The sequence below is a fragment of the Alosa pseudoharengus genome, unplaced genomic scaffold (genome assembly GCF_046254945.1).
Source record: "Alosa pseudoharengus isolate Yale_2024_CS ecotype anadromous, Long Island Sound unplaced genomic scaffold, YU_APseudo_1.1 YU_APseudo_1.1_scf_1, whole genome shotgun sequence".
Classification (NCBI taxonomy): Eukaryota; Metazoa; Chordata; class Actinopteri; order Clupeiformes; family Clupeidae; genus Alosa; species Alosa pseudoharengus.
In genome coordinates, this window is record NW_027468564.1 from 35,861,616 (window position 1) to 35,886,935 (window position 25,320).

The window sequence follows — 25,320 nt, forward strand, 5'->3', positions numbered from 1 at the left end:
TTGTGAACACATGTTCTAAAATCATTGGCCACCCTCTTCAGTCTCTGACATCACTGCACGACAAGGCAACATTAAGGAAAGCCTACTGCATCCTAGAAGACTCTACCCATGTCCTACACAGGGTTTTTGAATGGCTGCCCTCTGGCAGGCGTCTGCGCTGTCCTCTGGCTAGGACTAACAGGAGGAAGGCCACCTTTACTTTTGAGGCTATTCGCCTTTTGAACTTGAATCCAAGCCCCCTCCAATTCCATCTCCTGGGACTACCCCCCCCCCCCCCCCTACACTCCTGTCTGTCCTATTCTTTCTTTGTCTGTCCTGTCTTATATGTTGTGTTATGTCTTATATGTTGTGTTATGTCTTATATGTCACTATGACTGCATAGAAAAATTGCCCCTCGGGGATAAATAAAGTTTTTTGAATTGAAATTGAATTGAATTGCTGGAACAGTTGGCTACATATAATGTATTTTCACTGTAGGCCTATTAAGACACATTATCTATGTATCTATCTAATTTTAATTATGGTAGCCATAGTACATGTGAGATTACAACAATAATAATGACTGTAGTAATACAAACTAAAATGACTAATGAGTAAATGAATGAATGCCTTTATTGTTATTGCATTGGGTGTTTGTGGTGCTGATGGTGTTTGTGCTGCTGTTGGTGCTGCTCCTGCCACTGACACAGCTGCAGCTGCAGCTGGTACTGCTACTGTTGCTGGTGGTGCCTCAACAAACTGCTGCACATTCTCTGACTAAGGGAAAAGCGCATCGTTGTTAGATATGTATGTACAAATGTCTTTAAACACAATGGTTGCACTTGAAATCATTCATCCTTCTCTTTTTAAGTATTTTCTGTGTTTTTAAGGAATGAAGCAAAACTACAGCAATTTAGACAGCTTGATACAATTGTACATATATACCTGGAGATTGAAATCTGCATTAAAGGCTGGAAGTGGTGATGCTGCTGCTGGTGCCCAGCGCCCTTGCATCATGGGGGTGGGTGGGGGGTCGTTGCTGGTGCTGGTGATGGGGGTGATGGTGGTGCCTCAACAGATTGCTGCAGCTCAACAGATTAAAGGAAAAGCGCATTATTGTTAGATATGTATGTACAAATCTGTTTTAGTCTGTAAAACACACTGGTATGCAAAAGGTTTTAGACAGGTTCATACAATTGTATATATACCTGGAGATTGTAATACAATATATTGTATGAGTGTACCACCTGCCTCAGCTTTTCAGCAGTGAAAGCTTTACGCCCTTCACCTTTTCCTTTAAAAAATGCATCAAAGTGTATCAAAATGACCATAGTGAGAAACAAAGTTAAAGTCAAATCATGTTGCAACAGCTGTGTGCATGCAGTCGAAACAGTAATAGCTGGTTATTCAATATTAACGTACCGTCACTGGCTGAGGCAAAGGGCAACTCCTCAGGCCACCAAGGCGGCCTGTGTTGTGGCAGATATTCAGGCCGAGACAAACCCTGACTCAGTGCTGAGATAGAAGGGTGTTAAAGTGTAATCAGATTCAGTAGTCTGCATCATTTTGATCTTTAAATAAGGAAATTGAAAACATAGAATGCCAGTCATACCATGTTCTTTTATCAGACGGCCAATTGCCATCCGGCAATGTGTGCCACTGATATCAGGGTCAACGTACGGCCTCTCACCCCCCAAAGCATCTGTAAGACAGTACGCTCAGTGTCATTAAAAACAAATGTTAAGGTTCCTTTTCTGAACTTCAAGAAAGGATTGACACAAAAACAAACCTTAACACCACTTTCATTTATACATACCACTTGACACACCCCTATTAGTGTATATATAGAGTATATATGTTCAGCAGCTCAGCCTTCCTGTCATTGGTCCAAAAGGCCTCAAGATACTTTGGCCCTAAATGAACCGTAATCTAGGGTTAACCCCCCCCCCCCCCCTTAAAATCCATTATCAATTAGGTTTGTGTTGCCATGTCAATATAATTTGTATCAAAACTCAGGGCCAGATTGTGACCATACTAAAATAATTGTTCTTCCATTGAATGTCATCTTCGATAGATCTAATCTAGAGGCGATTGCTCTAAGACTAAAGGGGAAGCGCAGCCTCCTCTAAAATATCACGGGATATCGCATCAAATAACACTATTACATTAGCTTCTAGCCTACTATATTCCAACTAGAACATGCTGAAAAATTTTTCATCTTCATGGCTAGTTTGTTCAGCAGTAGGGTTTTGCCGGTCATTTATCGTGATTTCGCACCCGTAAAAAAATTATACTTTACCTCTCTTTTAAAAGCAGCCTCCCTCCCTTTCTTTCTTCACTGTACCCAATATTAGCGGGTGCACATCTTTACCGTCTAGCTCTCCAAAGTCACCAACTTTAACATTACAGCTACACTGTCAGGCTAAAAAATACCCTGCCACTGATTTAACTCCACGAGGCCCGGCTGGCCCTCCTTCTCTTTTGCACCACCGTCCTCTGTCCCTTCAAACCTTTAATTATGAAGAAAATGATTTAACATTTAACATGAATTGAGACATGTCCCACTGTATATATTCTGAAAGCCTGACCTACTTTCCTGCAGACTTTTGCATATCATACGATCGATCAGTTGTAGGTGTGATTTAACATACAATAGGACATGTCCCACTTTCCTGCAAACTTTGGAGGACATAAATCTATACATGGCTCTATTTTGCATATTGGCGAACGAGGTACACATATGATACGTTTTGAGCTCCAACTCAAAGGCAAAGCAGTTTCAGCCATGCAAACCATATCCATAACCATACCTACCATAACCGTACCTACCGTAGATAGCCTAAATTATATATTTTTTGAACGCCTGTAGTGTGGAGATGTGATTTAAGCTATAATAAGTTATATTCCTCCCTTCTGTGTGATTAATAAAACCATATGCCAGGATGAGATCACTGTTCAGAGTGACGTGACGAGTGCAGGTAGTTTTTAGTGCTTAATAAAACCATATGCCAGAATGAGATTAAGCAAACATAAGGGTGGAATATACTGTAGGTTAGACATGTCTCACCTTGATGAGGCAAAGGAGCAGCACTGCATACGAGAGATCCCTCTTGAACTTCTGCAGGATGTAAAGGTAAAACTGTTAGAAAATATATGCTGGTGGTGTTGCTAGGGTAGATATGGTGGTTGCTATGCAAAATAACATGGTTGCTATGGTGGTTGTTAGGGTAGGCATGTTGGTTGCTATGGTGGTTGCTAGCTTGACATTATTCAAGTGGTTGCTAGGGTAATTAAGATGGTTGCTAGGATGTTGCTAGGGTAATTAAGGTGGTTGCTTGGGTGTTGCTAGGGTACATATGGTGGTTGCAATACCAAATAACAAAGCAGTGGAATTGCTAACGTTTAGCCATTTTTACATTTTTAGCCAAAAAACTCACTTATGTTGATCCGATAAGTATGAAATCAGAATATGTTGAACAACGGGACATCACAAACAAGCCAGGCTCAGTTTGGAGTCGGTGGATTATTCCCGGAAGGAGATAAACGGTTCGAAACGTACACGATTTACCTCTTCTGGCACGGTAACGCTAGGTGGTAGAGGGATGGGACCAAGAGGCACGGCACAGCCTTGAGGCCCCTGACAACTGCTCCAAAGGTGGGATCTCTGAGACACCCACAAAAAAAACTGTGAAGGAAAAACATAAAAAAAGTTGACCACTCCCATTTCAGAAGTGGAGTTTTGGGTGGTAGCATGGAGCTACGAGGCTGAAATTCAAGTCAGACCTTCTGCACATGACCCGCATGGAGTGTGCAAAGTTTCATCCCTCTAGCTGTAACGCAAAGCATTGTGTCTGCAAAAAATTATTTTTTGACTATTTAAAGGAACACGCCACCCAAAATCAGTAGTAATATATGTTCTTACCTTAACTTTCACGAGTTGAGTCATACCTCTCCCGCGCCGGTAGGTGCACTCAAACGCTCTGTCGCGCGGCACGAATGTGTTAGCATGTTGCTATGCTAGCGGGCTCTGCCGTGGCCGTAGAGAGAGGAACATAGCAGTAATCAAACACCTCCACATTTTCCCTACTTAAATACAGTTGCACGAGTAGTTGATAAAAATGTGTACGTCACACAACATGAAACGTGGCGATTTTCCAAGCGAATAAACAGGAGAACTACAATGTGTGGCGCAATAGCACTTGGGAGTACTTCGACCTAGCGTGGTAATATTATTAACACCTAATTGTAGATCCTATCCACCACAGAGTTTAGAATCCATGCTGGATCGACCCTCAGCCTCTCCCTCCCCTCTGAGCGAGAGAGAGGCACACACACTAGAGATGCGCTGATGGGCTATTATTTCAACCATAACTGCATAGCAAAACTTATCATCAATCCGCCATCCATCCGCACCAAAGTTTTTTGACCAATTTTCAAAACCGCACCCGCCCACCATCCGTTGTTTTAATGTAGGCTAGCCTATATGGGTGATGTAGCGCTGCTGACGTGAGGCTAGAAAGCCCTTGCCTGTTCTAGAAAGACTGATCTAATGCAACAAACTTTGGTGCTGATGGATGATAAGTTTTGCAATGCAGTTATGGTTGAAATAATAGCCCATCAGCGCATCTCTAGTGTGTGTGCCTCTCTCTCGCTCAGAGGAGAGGGAGAGGCTGAGGGTCGATCCAGCATGGATTCTAAACTCTGTGGTGGATAGGATCTACAATTAGGTGTTAATAATATTAATAATGTGGAGGTGTTTGATTACTGCTATGTTCCTCTCTCTACGGCCACGGCAGAGCCCGCTAGCATAGCAACATGCTAACACATTCGCGCCGCGCGACAGAGCGTTTGAGTGCACTTACCGGCGCGGGAGAGGTATGACTCAACTCGTGAAAGTTAAGGTAAGAACATATATTACTACTGATTTTGGGTGGCGTGTTCCTTTAACATGAAGCCATTTTTCAATTTTTAGCCAAAAAACACACATATGTTGGTCAGGTCAGTAATGGCATTGCTATGGTGGTTACTATGGTCATATTATGGTGGTTGCTAGGTTGTTGCTAGGGTAATTTGAATGGTTGCTATGGTGTTGCTAGGGTAGATATGGTGGTTGCTATGCAAAATAACATGGTTGCTATGGTGGTTGTTAGGGTAAGCATGTTGGTTGCTATTGTGGTTGCTAGCTTGACATTATTCAAGTGGTTGCTAGGGTAATTAAGATGGTTGCTAGGGTGTTGCTAGGGTAATTAAGGTGGTTGCTTGGGTGTTGCTAGGGTACATATGGTGGTTGCTATGCAAAATAACAAAGAAGTGGAATTGCTAACGTTTAGCCATTTTTACATTTTTAGCCAAAAAAAAACTCACTTATGTTGGTCCGATAAGTATGAAATCAGAATATGTTGAACAACGGGACATCACAAACAAGCCAGGCTCAGTTTGGAGTCGGTGGATTATTCCCGTTAGGAGATAAACGGTTCGAAACGTACAAGGTTTACCTCTTCTGGCACGGTAACGCTAGGTGCTAGAGGGATGGGACCAAGAGGCACGGCACAGCCTTGAGGCCCCTGACAACTGCTCCAAAGGTGGGATCTCTGAGACACCCACAAAAAAAACTGTGAAGGAAAAACATAAAAAAAGTTGACCACTCCCATTTCAGAGGTGTTTTGGGTGGTAGCATGGAGCTACGAGGCTGAAATTCAAGTCAGACCTTCTGCACATGACCCGCATGGAGTGTGCAAAGTTTCATCCCTCTAGCTGTAACGCAAAGCATTGTGTCTGCAAAAAAATATTTTTTGACTATTTAACATTAAGCCATTTTTCAATTTTTAGCCAAAAAACACACATATGTTGGTCAGGTCAGTAATGGCATTGCTATGGTGGTTACTATGGTCATATTATGGTGGTTGCTAGGTTGTTGCTAGGGTAATTTGAATGGTTGCTATGGTGTTGCTAGGGTAGATATGGTGGTTGCTATGCAAAATAACATGGTTGCTATGGTGGTTGTTAGGGTAAGCATCTTGGTTGCTATAGTGGTTGCTAGCTTGACATTATTCAAGCGGTTCCTATGGTAATTAAGATGGTTGCTAGGGTGTTGCTAGGGTAATTAAGGTGGTTGCTTCGGTGTTGCTAGGGTACATATGGTGGTTGCTATGCAAAATAACAAAGCAGTGGAATTGCTAACGTTTAGCCATTTTTACATTTTTAGCCAAAAAAACTCACTTTTGTTGGTCTGATAAGTATGAAATCAGAATATGTTGAACAACGGGACATCACAAACAAGCCAGGCTCAGTTTGGAGTCGGTGGATTATTCCCGGAAGGAGATAAACTGTTCGAAACGTACAAGGTTTCTCTCTTCTGGCGCGGTAACGCTAGGTGCTAGAGGGATGGGACCAAGACGAACGGCACCGCCTTGAGGCCCCTGACAACTGCTCCAAAAATGGGATCTCTGAGACACTAACAAAAAAAACTGTGAAGGAAAAACTTTAAAAAAGTTGACCACTCCCACTTCAGAGGTGGAGTTTTGGGTGGTAGCATGGAGCTACGAACTGAAATTCAAGTCAGACCTTCTGCACATGACCCACATGGAGTGTGCAAAGTTTCATCCCTCTAGCTGTAACGCAAAGCATTGTGTCTGCAAAAAAATTATTTTTCTATTTTGTATATTGGTGAATGAATGGGGCATTTGATGTTTTGAGCTCCAACACAAAGGCAAAGCAGTTGCAGCCATGAAAACTATGTATTTTCTGAATATGATGTACCATAGTAAATAGGAAGGTGTGACATGTCTTAATTCATATTAATTGACATCTACAGGATAGGTGTAACAGCGTTGATTCCTCTGAGAGAGTGCGTGTGTGTGAGTGAGTGAGTGAGTGAGTGAGTGTGTGTGTGTGTCTAATACTGTACATACCGATTGGCTCTGTATTCTCAAGTCCATGCAGGTCCTTCCCAGTTGAAAATGAAGAGGCCACATTATCTGAAGGAGATCAATAGGAACCTTGCTTTAAATCCCCATCCAAGAGCAATTATGCCTACAGTTAGTGTTCTTTTTTCAAAAACAGTCAACAACAACCATCAGCCCACCAAAACAACACACAACAACAATTGCACACACAACAACACATACACCACAGAACAACAACAACAACAACAACAACAGACAGCCACAGCAGGACAACACAAGCGGAACATAACATAATTCTGTGATGTTGTAATACCTCTATAATATTCTAGACGCTATAGTATTTCTATAGTAGTCTTATATATTAATTCTAAGACTGATTTCTGAACACTGGACACTCAGGTTAAAATAATATATACTACTGAACACTCCAGATTAAATCATATGTACTATACCCTTCCTTACATTGCTAACCTCTTCCAACTTACAATCACTGCCAGAGTCGAATGTCCGAAGAATGCCGAGCAATACATTTTGAGAGAAAGAAAATAAAAAATATGAATGTGTTCAATGCAAATGCAAGATGGACATACCAAGGACCACTGGTCAAATTATGTGGGATAGGGATTTGGGGTGGAAAGGAAAACACATCAGAACAGCTTCTTTCTGAAAGGGGAAGAATATTTTTTTCAATAATTCATTCATTTATTTATCTGACCACTGGGCCACAGGAAATCATCATGTGTTCACTAATACATGGATTGCCCTGTAAACAAGACAATTCTTTGGTGCCATGTTATTTTTGTTTCCCCATAACAGCTGGGCATCTCAACAGCTATAACCACAAACTCATGACTAGATGGCTACCTCAGTGCAGTATTGTATCGGCCAGTTGATTTATTTGAAGAAAATATTGTAGTAATACTGCAATATTGTTATAATATCCATCTCTTCTAAGGTACTGCAACAGAGAATGATAAGATTCAACGTTTGTTTTGAACTGTCCATTTTGATGAAGTTTGCCTATTGCCATTGCCAGCGCTAGCTTATTAGCTTTTTCATTGCGTGCATGTAACATCGATGTGTATAGAATGATCCATTCCATCATTGAAAATGTTTCGTTTTCTTATCAAAGTACACTAGAAAAGAAAATGGAAACATTACCCAATAGCCAACTATCAAGGTGAACAGTAAGTTATATTGACATTAAACGGGACATTGCTTACTTACATCACCGGCGGCATGGTAAGACACGGGGCAGGCAGACTGCTGCCAGCTGTTGTCTTAAAACCTAGGCCTATTGACGTGATCCTTGTTTTCTTATACTTGCAAAACTTGGAAGCGAACAAGGCAGAACAGGAGTTTAACTGACCACGAAAAAAGACATACTTTTGTACCAATTTACCAAGGCTGACCACAACATCCATCCCTATGCATCCATCTGGGCTGCGGCAGCCGAGGAGTGAACAATTATGTCGCAAACTAATGACATCAATATAGGACGTGATGGAAAATTTCTCCGATTTGAACTGGACTTTCGCCACTTTTTTAAAAAAGTATGTCCGAGAACTTTATAGCAGTCACCTTCCAAACAGTCCACAAATCTCAAACAAACTACTAAATATATCGCGGATGTTTAACAAGGCTCAAATTAAAATATTACAGCTTTACCAGGCTATTATTATTAAAATTAGGCTCGCTCGTAGCCTATTAAAGGCACGCTCGCTTATACCAATTAAAAAAACAAAACACTATCGCCAATAAATATTAAATATCCTACAGATGTGCGTGATAGGTCATGTTATCCAACTAAAATAGGGTAGCAGTTTAAACACACATTTTGAAACAGAAACAATAGCAAACACGAGCAAATGAAAGGATTTAAGCTAGCCTACTGTAGCCTACCTGTGAAAACCATTGCAAGCTCGAGGAAGCCTATTTCAGGCTATCGCGCATGTGCGAATTATTGACAATTGCGTACATTACTGTACGCATTGGCGTGCACAGGTTTGCGTCCGGAATCATACGCATGGCGAGTGTGATCGGGTTGGTGACGTAGACGGCTGGCGCATGCATACAGACGGTGGCAATGCTGTTACAACTCACAGCATAGGGATAGCCTATAGACTGAAACCTATAGCCTACAACCCTTATATCGGGTGCTAATCCTTTATAGCAGGATTTTTTTTTTTTTCAAAGAGAAGTGAGACCGCAGCCGCAAAACTACTGCTGGTCTGATAAATAAATGTCAAAAAAAAAAGAAGCGAGCCAATCATAATGTAAAGAATGAATGGACATAACCCAGCGGGCACCGTGATGTCAATTTGATGTCAAGAATTAGTCAAGGTTTTGACCACCATGTTGAGCATCTATAATTTCATACTATTTTAGCATTACAAGCTATGGCTTGCTTGTTGTTGTAAAGACGTCCAACAAGGGATCGATCAATCTAACATGTAGTCACTGGTCTATAAACTTGGGTCAATATGATTGATGTTAAATCAACGTTGATTTGATATCAAGAAAAAAGGCATAGGAAAAAGGGCGTCAAAATGATATGGAATTGACGTCATTGAATTGACCACCATATGAGAACCAATAATGTTAATAATCTTAATAGTAGTAATAATAGCCCACTAGGCTAATGTTATTATTGTTTTGACACTTCTACCAATCAGTCTGGTAATATAACAGACTAAAATGCCAACAGTAATCATTTTCAGATTGTTTTTAACGGATGCTTATCACCCATCACCGCTTGATAAGCGCATGCGCACACACAGCAATTCCCATCCCCCACCCCTGAACAAATTCAAATTCGCGCAGCACTCTAGAATCTTCGCTGAGTTTGCTCCTTTTCAACTGCAGTCACCAGTGACTTCAACAATCAACCGTCACTTTTCTGTCATGCCTCTGACTGAATGTGTAAGCTGCACAAACTCTGCCGTCATGATATCCCAGGTAAGAATTACAGTACTTTTGTATGCCAATTGAAAACGTGAATTTATTCGAAATATATTGTTTTCATAATGGAATGTTAATCAAAGCCGTTAGTCATGTTTAGAATTAGCTAGTGAGCTAACGCTAGCGATGTTAGCTGTTAATGTTAACTTTTCCAGTAGCAGACTAACTTCACTATTATGTGGAATATCTGTTTGTTTGCCTGTTTGTCTGTTTGTTAGTTTTAGAATGAAATATCAGGCGCAAGTAAGTTAGCTATACATTTAAAGTAACGTTAGCTACATTTAAAATGGCTGTTACCATGCAGGCTAGTAGACACAGATGAAAGTTGTTAATGTTAGAATTAATAACGGTTAACGTTAGCTCTACCTTGCGAACTTCCATGGGACATAGGTAACGTTAGGTCACTGTATTTAAACTTAATACATGTAGTGCTAGTGTTGATACATAATATAGTGTTGCTATAACTGCAAAGAGGTCCTGTATGAATTAAGTAATATATATATATATCAGTTATCTACCCACTGATTTAAGGAACTGCAGTTTAATATAGCCATGTTTATTAACAGACCTGTCATTTAATGGATGTGATGGGTGGGTGGCACCTCAATATCATGCCTACAAGTAAAGGGATCTTTAGTTTGTGAAGGGTAGTGTTAGGCTACATGTTCTTCATTTCATAGCCCTTATTTGCCCCTTGTTTGATGTACCTGACTTGCTCTGAGGCATGTGTTAAGATGCATGTGAGTGTAGTAGTGCTTCAGTGATGGTCTTTTCATGTTCTGTGTGTTTTGCAACATATTAATCTTAGTCTCCCTCTGTTTGCAGGTGGTGTGTTGTGAGGATTGCTGCAGTAAGAACACTGAGTGCATTCTGGAATATTCCAAATGTGTGCCACGTCCAAGCTCGCAAGAGAGTTCACTCACCAGGTAAAGACACACACACACACACAATGTTATTTTGAAGTATTAAAAAACATTGTTGTTTTAAAATTTTCGAACGAAATGGTTGGTAATTAGCACGTTTTACGAGTATAGTTTACATTCCGGTATGATGGCAGAAGTGTCTTTGTGTACTGTGTGCCAAAACTATACTATTTAGCATGGTTGTGCAGCTACTTCAAATACTGTAAGTATTGTAATTTATCTACATATAACACTACAGTTAAGCGTGGGAAAAAAGTGGAGGTGGGGGTGGGGCGGGGATTGCATGGAAGGAGATGCATGCTATTTCAAGAGTTGAACACCCATTCACTTTACTTTTTTAGCACAGTTAATTTGGACTAAATGCATCAGTTTTTCGTTTTTTTTTTTTTTTTTACATGGGTTCCTCTGAATTCCCCATCAAAAACTTTACAATAAACTCATATTTTTGTTCAGTCTCTCTCAAATTTGAAGGGTTTGTTACATAAACCATTTTTTTTTTTGCATAAAACGTAAAAACTACTGCTAACGTAACGTTAATTTACCCACTGCATTACAGATATTGGTGTGTACCATCACTGTATTCAAGAGTTCAATGATGGAGAAAGTGAACTTTCTTTTGAGATTACACCTATCAAAGATTGTAGCCTTTACCGAAATAGTCACGCTGCCCCTCCATTTCAATTGTTGATGCGCCAAAAGTAGACCTATCATGCTTATCAAGTGTAACTCTCTGAAGACATCCTTAACTTGTGAGTGTTGGAATTGTTGCTAGGTAGTTCATTTAAGTTCACTCAAAATGTCAGGCCGATTGTATGGTGTGTGCGTCTCGTCACTGCTATGGCGCGTTTACATGTTATCTGTCACTGCCAGCACGTTCTATACTCAGCGTCGTCCATCCTTGCAAATGGGTTCAAGTGAGGACATAGAGTTAAGTTGTAAACAATTGTAAAAATGATTGCCATAATCTGATTACACTCAAAAGACGTCTGGTTTTGGTACTCTACAAATGAATGTTTTACTTTTGTTATGCAATGTTAATGGTATACAGATTAAAACATGTTTTCAGTTTCACTGAAAACTACTTCCAACACGCATGCCTCTTCCATGAATAGGCGCTCTTAGCCTGGCTAACGTCAGACCTCATTGAGATAGGGTCTGGGAATTAGACATTCATTTTCTCGTATTTGAAACATGGTTTACGAATGCCCAGAGCCGTTTATTGGGCGCTACGAATGTCTATCAAATGCGTCTGTACATAGCTCATAACGGCTTCGGCGTGTCGTCATCGGCTTGCTGCCCTCCCTCCGTTCTGTGATTGGTTCCTTCGTTGAGGTGAAAACGAAGTCCATAGAATCCAGGCTGCCTAGCAGCGTGAATAAAATCGCGTGCGTAAGGCAGCATGGGAAAACCCAGGCTAAGGCACTCTAGTCCTTGAGCCACCCCCTAGTCCACCCACCCACCTACCCATCCGCCCCCCGAAAAAAAAAGAAAAAAAAACTTGGGGGTGTCACTCCCGGGATTTTAAAAACAATTCTAGTTGCTCAACATCATGTCTGATTAGCAATAACTGCTATGAAACAGAGACATTACATTTTCTGGTCAGTGAGGTTTAAATTAATTAGTTCCTGAATCCTATCCCATTTAATGTGACTTCAGAGGGCTTGAGAGGGATAGGATTTAAACCGTGGCGGACCGCCATGCTTAAATAAATGTAGAGGAAACACTGGATATTCCTTTCCTTGTTCTACAACAACAACATAATAACATGATCATGCTGATGGCTGATAGCTTTTGCTCTTCCCAAATACAAGTAGCCAGGTGAGATGTTTGCAACTACATTACTTTTTATCAATCCAGTTGCAGCAGGCCTAGTTTCCAAACCACAATTGTTGAACTGTGATGAACTGCCCTATTTGTGATTGTTTTTAGAGATTCTAGAGGTTTTATACTAGTGCTGCCACTAACAACTAATAACTAATTTTGTTGTATAACTCGCACTCCTCCTTGTCCACAGGTGGCAGCAGTGCGGTGGAGGCAGAGTGGCAGCAGTACGGTGGAGGCAGAGGGGCAGCAGAGCTGGCCTAAACAAAACAGTCTTCAGCCCTTGGAACCGCACCTGGCTCTTTGGCCCCAAGAACAAACCTTCCCGTCATAGGTGCCTCTGATAGTGCTTCACTCACAAGAATGGTAACAAGAATGCACTTAAAGAATGCCCTGGCAGGAGCATCACATATGAATACTTTCACAGACAGTTGAAGTGCTTTGCCTCCATGAACAATGCCATCTTGCTGTAACTGCTGCAACTCCTGGAGAAAGTCACTTAAGTACTCTTCCTCTGAATTTGGTTTAGCAACTCCACAGTAGATGGCCACAATGAAAGGAGCAAAGTTGTGAAAGTTGCAAAGTATGGGCCACATTTGGAAGTTGGAGGATTTAAAAAGTGGCACACCATCAATGTTAAAGCACAAATGTAGGTGCTCAACGATTCCTGGATGCTGAGACAAACGTTTGGTTTTGGAGTAGCATTGTCGAGAATGGTCAGAAAAATCTACCAAAAAGTTTGTAAATTAAAGGATGGAAAAAGTATGGGATTTTAAAATAGAAAATGTGTAGGAACCCTGTTAAAAGAAACCATTTCTCTGTCTCTCTCCATTCAACTGGATCTCTCAATGTTCTCAATGTTCTCCAACATTCCATTACTTGTTACTACATTGTACATGTTGTCATACATTGTTCATATTTAGCCATATTTATTCTGCCATTATAAGATAACTACAAATACACTGCACATATTTAATTTATATTACTCTAAACCACCTTCTATAAACCAACTGTATACTACTGTCTACACGGCACTGTGTCTTGTCCTGTATATGCACCACCTGTCTATACTTTGTATATCACTTTTCTGCTTTTTTGCACTTCTAGTTAGACACAAACTGCATTTTGTTGTCTTTGTACTTGTATTCTGCACAAATAATCAAAATATATGTCAATAAATGCTGATGTAATTTTGACATCAATGTTTGTCGCATTTATGTTTATTTGACATTGAAGCTTGATATTGAATGATATCAAAACAACATCAACATCTTGACATCAAATAGATGTAGAATTGACATCAAACGCCAACAAAGCTTGACATGGAAATGACATCTTGATGTAGAATAAATGTTGAATTGACATCAAAGCTTGACATTGAATGATATCAGAATAGCATCAAAACGACATCAACATCATGACATCTTGATGTCAAATAAATGTCGAATTGACATCAAAGCTTGACATTGAATGATATCAGAATAGCATCAAAACGACATCAACATCTTGACGTCAAATAAATGTTGAATTGACATCAAATGGCAACAAAGTATGACCTCAAAATAACATCAAAACGACATCGCGGAGGTCAAAATCTTGACGTCAAATTGACATCAGTACATTGACGTCGATACAACTTTCATTCTAGACCTGTTTCTAGACGTAATTTTGACGTCGATGTTTGATGTCATATTGATGTTGAACTGACATCAAATGCCCACTGGGAAGAGGGACATTCATTTGTATTTAATCAAAACAAGATTGAGAAATGTCTCAACACGATTCTGTGTGAGCCAACTAGAGCAGTCCTGCATGTCTGGCCTTTTGAAGTGACCCTGTCCATTGTCCTGAAATGGGGGGGAAAAGGGGTCCCCCAACTGACCGACCAATGATGTGTTTACGTTGAATCTGGAATGCGACCGCTGTAGGCTAGGATACTCAAATCCTCAGTGATATTAACACTAATAGTGTTTTGGAGAGGCAGAAAAAAAAACTGTAATCAAAATTCTGATAAAAATCTTAAAGAGATGGTGACTATGTCATAGGCTATTACCTCCAAATTCAGAGAGTTACCACTCTCTCTTAAGTTCTCAATTGATAATTCAGATTGATGTCAAAAGCATATTCTTTCACACAAACATACAGGCATTTGTGGGCGTTTTTGGGAGGTAACCAGGTATGCCATTCTGTTGGAGGTGCAAACAAACGCTGCATTGCCTAGCACAGTGTACGCCTCTGGCTCCTTATCAATTTGGTAACTATAATGGGCTATTTGATGTCTTTAGAACACTAAACATATCGGAGGCGTCAAATGTTGAGTGTCAGTCTAGTTTTTTTGACGTTAATCACTCCTTTGATGTATTTCTATTGTCTATCCAAAGCAAAGTGCCTGTTTCAATGGTCAACTGATGGTCAAATCAACCAAAAATCCAATATTGTTTGCACCTCCAAGTGGTCTGTGACGTATGTTTGTGTGAAAGAATAACTGCCATCTACATTGTTGAAGGCAATATGTGTTTTTCCTTGAAGTGAATTTGATGTTTTTCTCATACAAGAATATGTAAAATACATTGGCTTTGCATGAAGGTACATGTTACACATGTCACAAACACATGAAATAAGTCATTTTGACTACAAAACCAGTTTTGAAATAATTGTACACACAAATATATTTCATTCATTCATTTGTATTTAGTTCAACATTTAAATAGCACCATGATTAAAACAAAACATTATTATAAAATATTACATATAAATAAATAAGATATAAGTGCTATATCAAAATCATTCCGCATGTATATCATTGGAAATCATGAAAAGCATATTCAAAAGTCATATACAAGATATCAACTGGTGTTTGGAAAAGTGTACAAAAGGTTACAAATCACTTGAGGTGCTTGATCACAGTCAATCTAAAATACAAAAACGCATTTCAGTCTATTTCATATGACTGTTATTGTGCACGTGTGTGTGTGTGTGTATTGCCAGTCCTGGGAGGTAATTCAAGTGCAAACTGATGAAGTCAAAAACTCAAGCCGTAAACCTCCAAAAAGAAGAGTTTTTCAGGCATTGTTTTGTGTGGAGAATGAAGCCCCTACAGGGCTTGACTATCACCAGGTTTACCACTACCTCTCTGGGTTAACGTACCCAGGCTCGGCACTGCACCGTGTACGTGAAATACCTCCCTAATATAATCCATCACACACACTATAACATGACCACAAAGACCACGTCCACCACCACGGCTGTCATCACCATCTCCTCCACCACCACCACCGCTAGCAGCAGGTCATCTCTCTCTCCAGCTCCACCTCCACCACCTCCTCCAACACCACCGCTAGCAGCAGGTCATCTCTCTCTCCAGCTCCACCTCCACCACCTCCTCCAACACCACCGCTAGCAGCAGGTCATCTCTCTCTCCAGCTCCACCTCCACCACCTCCTCCAACACCACCGCTAGCAGCAGGTCATCTATCGCTCCAGCTCGGCCTCCAGGATCTCCCCCCAGGTCTCCACGTCGAACGGGTACATGCTGTTGGGAGGGATCTGGTCAGCTGACCTCACATGGCTGAACCGGCCCTTCATCCAGTTCTTCTTGGCACGGCTCTTCTGGTAGTTACGCACCAGGGTGACCTGAGATACAGTTGAAGTTGAAGTTAAAGTTGACTGTATTTAGCAGACACTTTTATCCAAAACGACACAGACTGCTCCACCACACCCTCAATAAAAGCCATGATGAGAAGCAGATGTACAATGTGTGTGTGTGTGTGCAGCCAATATTCATTCATATTTACTCATATTAAGACAAGAAAAAAGACATTGTAGATTTTATCTTGGAGTATGTGAAATTGCATGTGACTAATTAAAGGTCAAGTCCTCAATCCTGACTAAGAGTTGTTGGTATTTGAGCTCAAGTGCCAATTATCTATGTGCACCCCTTCCTATGCATATGCTTCTGAAGCACCATTTTTGATTGGTTGGAATTAGTGTACCTCTAAATGGAGGTCACAAAATTAGCTTTTTGATATTTTTTATAGACATCACCAAATCCAGTGCAAAGCCCTGTCCAAAAAGGAGCAATGCTTTTATCCATGTGAGGGGGCAAATTCTCTGCATCCCACTTTAAGAAAAACAAAAACACATAAAAATCTGAAAATCGCAAACCTTCCAGGACAGGCCTTCCTGTCGGTCCCCGGTGACCTCTTTGTTGCACACGGCTAGAACCGTCAGGCAGTGGTTCCGCCAGAGGCTGTCGCTGCCCTCGATAAGACGGTTCCACTGCTTGCAGGTGAGCGAGGCTCGACACAGACTCCGAACGTCCAGTTCGCTGAAGATCCTCAGGGTCATCTCTGGTGGTAAGGCCTCTGTGAAGTTGCGCTGGTCTTCCGCTCTCATGGACAACAGCATGGATAATTCTGGAAAAAAAAGGATTTTACATTTATACTTTTACATTTATTCATTTAGCAGATGCTTCTACCTAAAGTGATTTAAATATGTAAACTATAGTAGAAGGGTCATTGTCCCCAGAGAGCAACTTGGGGCCTTGCTCAAGTGCAAGGCGGTGGAAGCCACTGAAGGAACTTTTCAGGCTATTACATGCTAGCCCAGCTCCTTAGGGTACGTTCGTAAATTCAATCTGACACACTCTGGACGCTCCGACAGTGTGAAGAAGCTCTGAATAAATACACGATAATTCCGAATTTACGAACAGTTAAAGGAACCATATGTAAGATTGTGGCCAAAACTGGTACTGCAATCACTTTCAAATTACTATAGAGCAGTGTAACCCCTCCCCCTCCACCCTGACTCGAGGTTGCCAACCCGGATGCCAAAACACTACTGACTTTGTGATTATTAGATAGGTAGAGGGTGGCGCATCAGGCCAAAACACAACATGACATGACATAACACAACATCAACATCAGTTGAGGGCTGCAACTTTAAATGGCAATATCCTGGCCGGACTAACTGTTGTCAGTCAAGTCAAGTCAAGTCAAGTTTATTTATATAGCGCATTTCATACACAGAGGTCATTCAATGTGCTTTACATAAACAAAACCAAACAATAATAACAAATAAAAGCATAGAAGGACAATATAGTCAAAGAATAGTTAAAAGGTAAAGATCATAATAAAAAGAAAACATAAAACACAAGGTAAAATCATTTAAAAATAAAGAATAATTAGTAAGCAAAAACAAAGGCAAAAGTAGTAAAAAAAAGTAATAAAAGACAAAGTAGAATAATTATCAAGGCAGATTCAGAATTTGTAACTTGGCACAGTTAGCAGAAAGCATCTGAGAACAGTTTGGTCTTAAGTCTAGATTTAAAACTGGCTACAGTTGGGGCCTTTTTGATGTCATCCGAAAGTTGGTTCCACAGCTGAGCCGCATAGCAGCTAAAAGCTGCTTCACCATGTTTAGTTCTAACTGTAGGTTTTACTAGCAGGTTTTTCACCTGGGACCTGAGAGGACGAGAAGGTGTGTACTGCTGAAGCATGTCTGACAAGTATTTAGGTCCTGCTCCATTTACTGATTTATAAACAAGCAATAGTGCTTTAAAGTCAATTCTGTGACTTACTGGAAGCCAGTGCAAGGACTTAAGAATTGAAGTAATGTGGTCAGTTCTTTTAGTTTTTGTTAGAATCCTAGCTGCTGCATTTTGTATCACCTGAAGCTGTTTAATAGTCTTTTTAGGAAGGCCTGTGAACAGTCCATTGCAGTAATCAACCCTGCTGGAGATAAATGCATGAATGAGTTTTTCTAAGTCATGTTTTGACATCAGCCCTCTGAGTTTGGCAATATTTTTGAGGTGGTAAAAAGCTGATTTAGTTATCGCTTTGTCAGTGATATTAGTATTTGAAATTAACATGATTTCTTAATGTCTAGTGACATATCAGGGCCATTTTATGATTAATTGAAATACATGTCTTACATATGGTTCCTTTAAGTGTGCTCGGAATGCTTGGAGTGGCTATTTACGTTTGCACCCACCTCCCCTTTTTCCTCCTCTAAGTCATTGTGCCAATGCCACTGGCTACAAATGATTCCTGTCGAAAATGTTTATTATATTCTGAATATATTTTAGAAATCATTGAATTACCTTCAGATAGTTTATCTGGGGTTGAAGACGTGGGGAATGGTGAACTCCTCATTGTTTCTTCGTCACGTTTCAGACCTTGAAGATTTCAAATGTTTTGATATCAATTGTCCATTGTCTGTGTTCAAACAGGTTTGCAACATTCTAGAATCTGCTGGCAAATAGTCATGCCCAGAGCCTTATAGATAATGGCTATATATATATATATATATATATATATATATATGGCTCTGGGCATGCCCACACAGTCACAGAAATGTATGCTTCTGGTCATCCGTATCATCCGTAGAATTACAAATACTTACACAAACTGCATATCCATATCTGCATATTCACTTAGTCAGACTAACAAACAATGTATTCTGAAAGTGAAATTCACACCACCATGAACTATTATGATTATGATGTGCATTGTGCACTAACAAAAGCAAACATCACCTGTAGACTACCATCACATATAACCAAACAAATCCATACAAGAGCTCATCATCTTGTTCGCTACCTGTGTCTATGCTGAGAAGCTTCTAGAAGGCTGGCACGGGGGCACAGTGCTGGGTGGTATTAGTATTGGTGAGCTGCTGCCCATGCCCTGGTGTCGGAGCTGATGGAGGCCAACACCAACTACAGAGTGGTTCCCCACCACAGCTGCTGATGGAGGGGGCCGTGTCCAGTTGAGGACACCAGCAGTGTAATAGGGACTGGTCCTAAAACAGTAAGAAACAATAAAAACAACCATTAAGAACCCAGCACTCTGCTACAGTTTCTCTTTGTCAACAGGGCACTTTATGCCAGACGGATCTGCACCTTATCATGCCAAAGGACATGCTGGTTCATCATTTCCAACTATTCTGGCCAGATTATATTTTTAATTATTCAATTATTTGTTATTTTTCAAAGTGAATTTTGACCATTCTGCACGTTGATTTTGCGCAATAAAAAATATTGATGGATTGACAGACATCCAGGTCAGATCTGTTTTGAAGGGCCTATGTGGACATAGTCCGGGGTTTCTGTGAAGCTGCTGAAGTGTTTGTCAGGTTTTACTACGGAAGTGAAGTCAGTTCGACAGTTTCGACAGACGACAGTTTCATATGATAAGTGACTGATTAAGACAGTGCCTGTACAGTAGGCTAGCCTACTCTTGAAATGCAATTTTACTTAATCGTAGTAGGACATTGACAGCTACGAGTGGGACGAATTGCACACAACAATGTCACGTGTCTCTGGAATGTGACAGCAGCTGAAGGCTAAAAACATAAGCTAAAGCTAAAAGGGAATGCACAAAGCCTCAAACCAATGGTAAAATGCAAAAGAGAGACCTTACTATTTAAGTGTTGAAAAGTAATGATCTGAAAAATTCCGTCCTTCAAATATACCCAGCCTCATTTGTTAATCTAGGCTCAAGTCAAGTGCCTATCGGAAACTAGTAGTTAGCTGGCGGTCTGTTCTCTCTAATTGTAGCAAGTTAATTGAGGTTAATAAGATAATAAATAGAAGACTGCACTGTTGTAACCATTTCTGTATGAAAAGACGGGGTAGCGTCGTACCAGCGTAACAACGACGTCTGTCTGCAAGCTCTTTTGTGGCTGGCCTGCGTCAACAAAATCCAGACTAAACGCCCCGTTGCTCCTCTTAAGGACTATATTAAAGCTTAATACATTTACTAATTTGAATTAAAATAATCAAACACAGGATACTAACATGAGACTCAATAACAAATGTGTTTTTACCTTTGGCCACCACTCCCTTCCACAACTGTCGAGTTTAAATGTCCTATTTGTTTATTATGATCGCGTCATCACAACGCCTTCGTCGACGCATGCGCACTACAAATTTCGGGGATCTGACAAAAAAGCTACAGGCGCATTTTTCAAAAACGTTTGACTGGTCAGTGATAAATAATACTTTTGAGGGAGCTTTGCCCGTGCACGGTAGAGAAATTATTCATAGGACAGTCTATACTTTAAATAATCGATTTACCTAACTAGAAATAAATGTATTAAGAAACGAGACTGTAGCATAGTTGCTTTAGCTGTTTTAGGCCACTAGAGGTCGCTTAAATACCACGTAGTGATGTAGCCAAACTTTACCCATTTACCTTGGTGTTACCAGAGAATGTCTAATAAAGGCCCGTCTACGGAGGTACCTGGGTTCATTAGCCTGTCTGTAAAGTAGTCAACTTTACCCACTTAACCTTGATGGCTGGATTCATTTTGCTTTTAAAGTTAGTTGCTGTACCAATCTGAGTCTTGTCCATTCCAGTTGACCAAATTCGCACATGGTTGCATACACATTCCGCTGAATTTTTCAACTACTTCGTCAACTCACATTATTTAGAGTCTTATAACGTTTAACAGTCGTTACACTTGCACAACTCAAGGGTTGTGTATGTGTGAGTGTGTGGCCACGAGCTACTAACAACTACTTTACGCATGCGCAAGGAAAGCTCTTGACCGGAAGAGAAGTTGTCGCGTGAAAACTGAAAGGAGAACAACTACTTGACAGAGAGAAGGTGGGCGGTAAATGCGCTCTTGACCAGAACTGCAGGTACAAATTCAATCAACACAACACAACTCAGAACATAGCTTTTCCAATAGTGGCGCTGAGTAAGCGAGGTGACTGGCTAATTACTTTAATTCAATTATGCTGTCGATCGGTATTCTCAAGCTGCTGTTAGCTGGTAGTGATATTGTTTACAAGCAAGCAATCAAGGTAGCCTAGTCCTGGTTCAACTCAAGTGCATCCACTTGCCCTGTATTGTTCAGTGATGGGGCAACGCTCTCTGTGTTTTGAGAGGATACCGGTAGCCTATTACATGAATCACTTTGATACTCTAATGTTTCCCTTTAATTCAACCCAATTCAATTATGGTTACTTCACAGATGCCAAGCTTTGAGCTGAAGCCAGTGGACGGTGGCAATCTAGTGCACCTACCGGTGGGCGAAACTGTTCTTGGCAGAGGTCCTCTATTCGGAGTAAGTATTTCAAAGACATTTCATAGGCGGTTCTGCAAAAATCTCTTTGCAATTATTCTAAATACAACAAGTTCAGTGTTAATCCGACGTGTATCCTCCATTGCAGTGATTGTTATGCCCACATCAGGCACATCTGGCGACACTCTTGGTGTTTCCTTTGCTTGGCAGCACTTAATGCCCTAGACGGTTTGATGGCTTTGCTAATAATGTTTTTCTACTGAGGAAGGGACCCTTGGTTTATGTGTTTAATGTAGTCTTTAGCCTATTTTCACACAGAAGATTGGAGAAAAGAAACCAGTCAGGAGACATAGGCTAGTTTGGCTGCAAAAACAGTCCGGGATGGTCCTATAATTGTCAGTATATTCCTATTCATACAGTATGAATGCACCTATTTGTGTTGATGCCTTGACAGGAAGTCATGTTTGGTAGCTAAACGATTGTTTAGAGCCCTCTCTGGCCAAAACATGCAGTATCTGCCAGGGTGTCACTGTCACATGGTCTGTCGACTACTTGTATGAACTGTCATCTGCATTTTTAAAAGAATTTAAGGTGACAGTGAGTGGGATTTACACAGGTCTTTATCCACTGGACTTGTTACCACTACACACACACACAGACATACACACACACACACACACACACACACACACACACACACACACACACACACACACACACACACACACACTAGTGCTTCACATCATGGATGAGTTCATACAGCGTGTCGGGCCCGAGATGGCAACTTCCCCGTCAGTATACACCAATTAAATCTGTTCCTAGGGGGTTTCTAGTTGAAACATTAAAAACCAACGCAGATACTTTGAAATGAAAATGAATCTGACTTTAGCTTAAGGCTCTGCAAAATGTCGACTTTAAAACATGTTTTCCTTATTTTTGTTTGTCCCCAAGTTACAGTGTTGTTTTTCCTGTGCCACCAAAAATACCTTTGTTTTGTTTATGCTGTTAAAAGAGTCTATACTGACACTAATGTGCCAGTAGAGGTCAGCAGTAAGCTACTGTAAAGTACAGGCATGTCAAGACATGTCGACGCTGTGTCCAGGCTGGATGACAGTTTCACAGTAGGGACAGTAGACAGTAGGGAAAGTACAGTTAGTTAGTTAGTCACCCCTTGAATGTTTCCCCCCTTTGCTTGTTGGGACAGTTGGAAGGTGGTGATTTTGCAGTAGTGAGATGGGTCAGGTCAGGTGTTGTTACATGAGTGTGCTGGGTGGTTGAAACCCCCCCCCCCCCCCTACTGTGAAGTTCTTTGGGTGCCTTGAAAAGTGCTTTATACTGTAAATGTTGTTGTTGTTTTGTTTGTTTTACAGTGAGATAACGTTTTTTTTTATAAAAGTAATGTTTCTTTCACAATGTTTACTAATTGTATAGGGCAAATATACACCCTGTGTGTTTGTGTGTGTGTGTGTGTGTGTGTGTGTGTGTGGGCTGTGTTTCCTGACTTTATGATTTCTTTTCCAGGTCAATGACAAAAGAGTCTCCAGGAATCATGGGATGCTGGAGAATGCAGAAGGAAAACTCCGGATCAAACCCGTACGTACGTGGCACAGTGGCCACATGAGACTTCACACCTAAAGGGCCGTTTACACCAGGAACAATAACTACAAAGATAACTGTGTAGATAAATAAAAGATAATTCAATTCATTAATTCTTTCAAAGATAACTGAGCGTCCACACTGACCTACGATAAGGAAAGTGTCCCCTCGTGTTGATGAATGTAACATCTAAAATTGTATGGATTCTGATTGGCTGTCAGCTTTTTATCGGTTTCAAAATCGCTCTGAAAGTGATCCCCGGCGATATCGTTCTTTATGTCGTTATAGCTCATATGCGCACGTTATGCATCATATTAGCTAATGTGCTGCTTTTGTGCTGTTGTGCTGTTATTTGTTATGGTTATTGTTCGGTCTTAGAGTGAACGGCCCTTAACATACACTTAGTGACCTCTAGCAATGTCCAGTAATGTAATGGCTGTGATCTAAAGGCTAATCTGACTGCCTCTTGTGCACTGCTTCAGTATCTGTGCTGCATGTCAAAGGGCCTACTTGAATGTATGACGCATGAACTCCTGAGGAGCTCGAGCTATATAGTTTTTTTATTTTAGGGGCTAGTTTCTCTGATTGAGGCCAGTCAGGCCTCAGCCAATAATTTGGCCTCTCTCTCTGTCTCTCTCTCTCTCTTTCTCTCTTTCTCTCTCTCCATCATCATCAATCATCCTCTGTCAATAGGAGCTCTTTCTTTCTCTCTTTCTTTCTGTTTCTCTCTTTTTTCTCCTCTCAGTTTGTACATCTCCATGTGTTCGTCCCTCCATCATATATCCAGGTCTGATTTTACATAGTGATGAAGTATCACATTGCCTATGCATCGAGTGTGTGAAGCCTAAATGCATTTGCTGAATATTGATTGTAAATCCACTCTGTCACACGGGAAGGAGCGCTTTTATTTCGGATGCATATAAACTTGTCGAGGACCTGACCCCTACGCAGGATGAATGCACAAAAAATACATTGTTACTACTGCTAGTCTGCTACAGGCTTTCGTTCATTGAATGATTGATTGATTGATTGATTAATTCATTCATTCTTTCTGTTTGTCTCTGTCCATCTCTCTGTCTCTCTCTCTGTCTCTGTCTGGTTGCATATGGAAAGGAAGTATCTGTGCTTTCTTTGCACTGTGTTGGTGTGTTTAGGCAAAATGCATCAGCTCAAGACTTCATTCATTAATTCTTTCTTTCTTTCTTTCTTTCTTTCTTTCTTTCTTTCTTTCCATGTACCTGTTTCTATCTGTTGACTCATGTTATTAATGTTCATCCATCTCTCCCCTCCTCTCTCTCTCCTCCCTCCACTCTCTCCAGTCTAAACTGGATCCTGGGCCTGGTCCCATGCGGGCTTGTGTGCGCTGGTCCAGCAGCAGCTCTCCCTCTCTCTCTCTCCCTCTCTCTCTCTCTCTCTCCCCCTCTCTCTCTCTCCCTCCATCTCCTTCCTTCTTTCCCTTCCTCTTCTTTGAAGTCATGCACCCGACCCGAATGTGCATCCTCGAAATGAAACCACTTCTCATGGGCCATCAGCCTGTTGCTCTCCATGTCAGTCTCTCTGTAACCATGTAATCAGTGGTCATTGATCGCCTTTGAACTCTCTACTCTTCCTACATGACATCTGCAGCCCCCTACTCTCTTCCTTACTCCCAAACCTCCCAATGCCCTCAACACACACACACACACACACACACACACACACACACACACACACACACACACACACACACACACACACACACATTACTCCTAACCCTAATGGAAAGAGACCTTTTAAACACTCCAGTGCCCCAACGAAAGGGCTCGAAAGGGTATGTAATCAAATTTTTTATAGGTTCACTCAATGCAATTTGGCTTTATTGTTTATTTTGAGATGTGAGTGTGTGTCTGTCTGTGTATGTCTGAGGGACTGTTTACGACTGCCTTGTGTTTTTTTTTTTTCTTCTGGCTAATGTAATCGGCTGACGTACATGCGCTGTGTGTGTATTATGGCCTACAATTCATCATACATCGGCCTTAAAAACAATCCTGGAAAGGTCACTAAATGAAGTCGGACTACGGTTAGCGTCTTGGGGTAAACAAGCAATCAACTTTGACATTCACTGTC

At 40.9% G+C, this 25,320-nt stretch overlaps 2 protein-coding genes and 1 long non-coding RNA gene across 8 annotated transcripts in view; 1 reads left to right on the forward strand and 2 right to left on the reverse strand.

Moving 5' to 3' along the window:
* Window positions 1-594: 594 nt before the first annotated feature.
* On the reverse strand, window positions 595-8,925 carry LOC143126525 (uncharacterized). Of its 6 annotated transcripts, none has more exons than XR_012987505.1 (9): window positions 8,787-8,925; window positions 7,475-7,547; window positions 6,891-6,956; window positions 3,047-3,097; window positions 1,592-1,681; window positions 1,402-1,494; window positions 1,188-1,273; window positions 925-1,067; window positions 595-756 (listed from the first exon to the last, which is right to left on the reverse strand). It is a non-coding gene; the product is annotated as an uncharacterized LOC143126525 (long non-coding RNA). The 6 variants fall into 6 exon arrangements; XR_012987508.1 differs by lacking the exon at window positions 8,787-8,925 and adding an exon at window positions 8,271-8,772; XR_012987503.1 differs by lacking the exon at window positions 8,787-8,925 and adding an exon at window positions 8,112-8,772.
* A 5,477-nt stretch (window positions 8,926-14,402) lies between these two features.
* fbxo48 (F-box protein 48) lies at window positions 14,403-20,502 on the reverse strand. The gene is made up of 5 exons (XM_076296139.1): window positions 20,416-20,502; window positions 19,188-19,389; window positions 18,689-18,763; window positions 16,753-17,003; window positions 14,403-16,221 (listed from the first exon to the last, which is right to left on the reverse strand). The coding sequence occupies exons 3-5, from the start codon at window positions 18,738-18,740 to the stop codon at window positions 16,060-16,062; spliced, it is 465 nt and encodes a 154-aa protein (XP_076152254.1). The 5' UTR covers window positions 18,741-18,763; window positions 19,188-19,389; window positions 20,416-20,502; the 3' UTR covers window positions 14,403-16,059.
* A 638-nt stretch (window positions 20,503-21,140) lies between these two features.
* Window positions 21,141-25,320, forward strand: part of aplf (aprataxin and PNKP like factor) — a 39,279-nt gene continuing 35,099 nt past the window's right edge. Inside the window, exons 1-3 of the mRNA XM_076288266.1 lie at window positions 21,141-21,232; window positions 21,568-21,660; window positions 23,140-23,211. Of these exons, the coding sequence (XP_076144381.1) occupies window positions 21,568-21,660; window positions 23,140-23,211 (165 nt within the window). The 5' untranslated portion in view covers window positions 21,141-21,232. The remainder of the gene's footprint in view (window positions 21,233-21,567; window positions 21,661-23,139; window positions 23,212-25,320) is intronic.

What these genes read in the sequence shown, in the direction of transcription:
- fbxo48 (XM_076296139.1), bottom strand. Translation starts at nt 18,740, where the DNA reads ATGAGGAGTTCACCATTCCCCACGTCTTCAACCCCAGATAAACTATCT. An exon ending in CCCAGATAAACTATCTGAAG is followed by an intron (nt 17,004 to 18,688) that starts GTAATTCAATGA and finishes TTTTTTTTCCAG; the next exon opens with AATTATCCATGCTGTTGTCC. An exon ending in AGGAAGGCCTGTCCTGGAAG is followed by an intron (nt 16,222 to 16,752) that starts GTTTGCGATTTT and finishes ACTGTATCTCAG; the next exon opens with GTCACCCTGGTGCGTAACTA.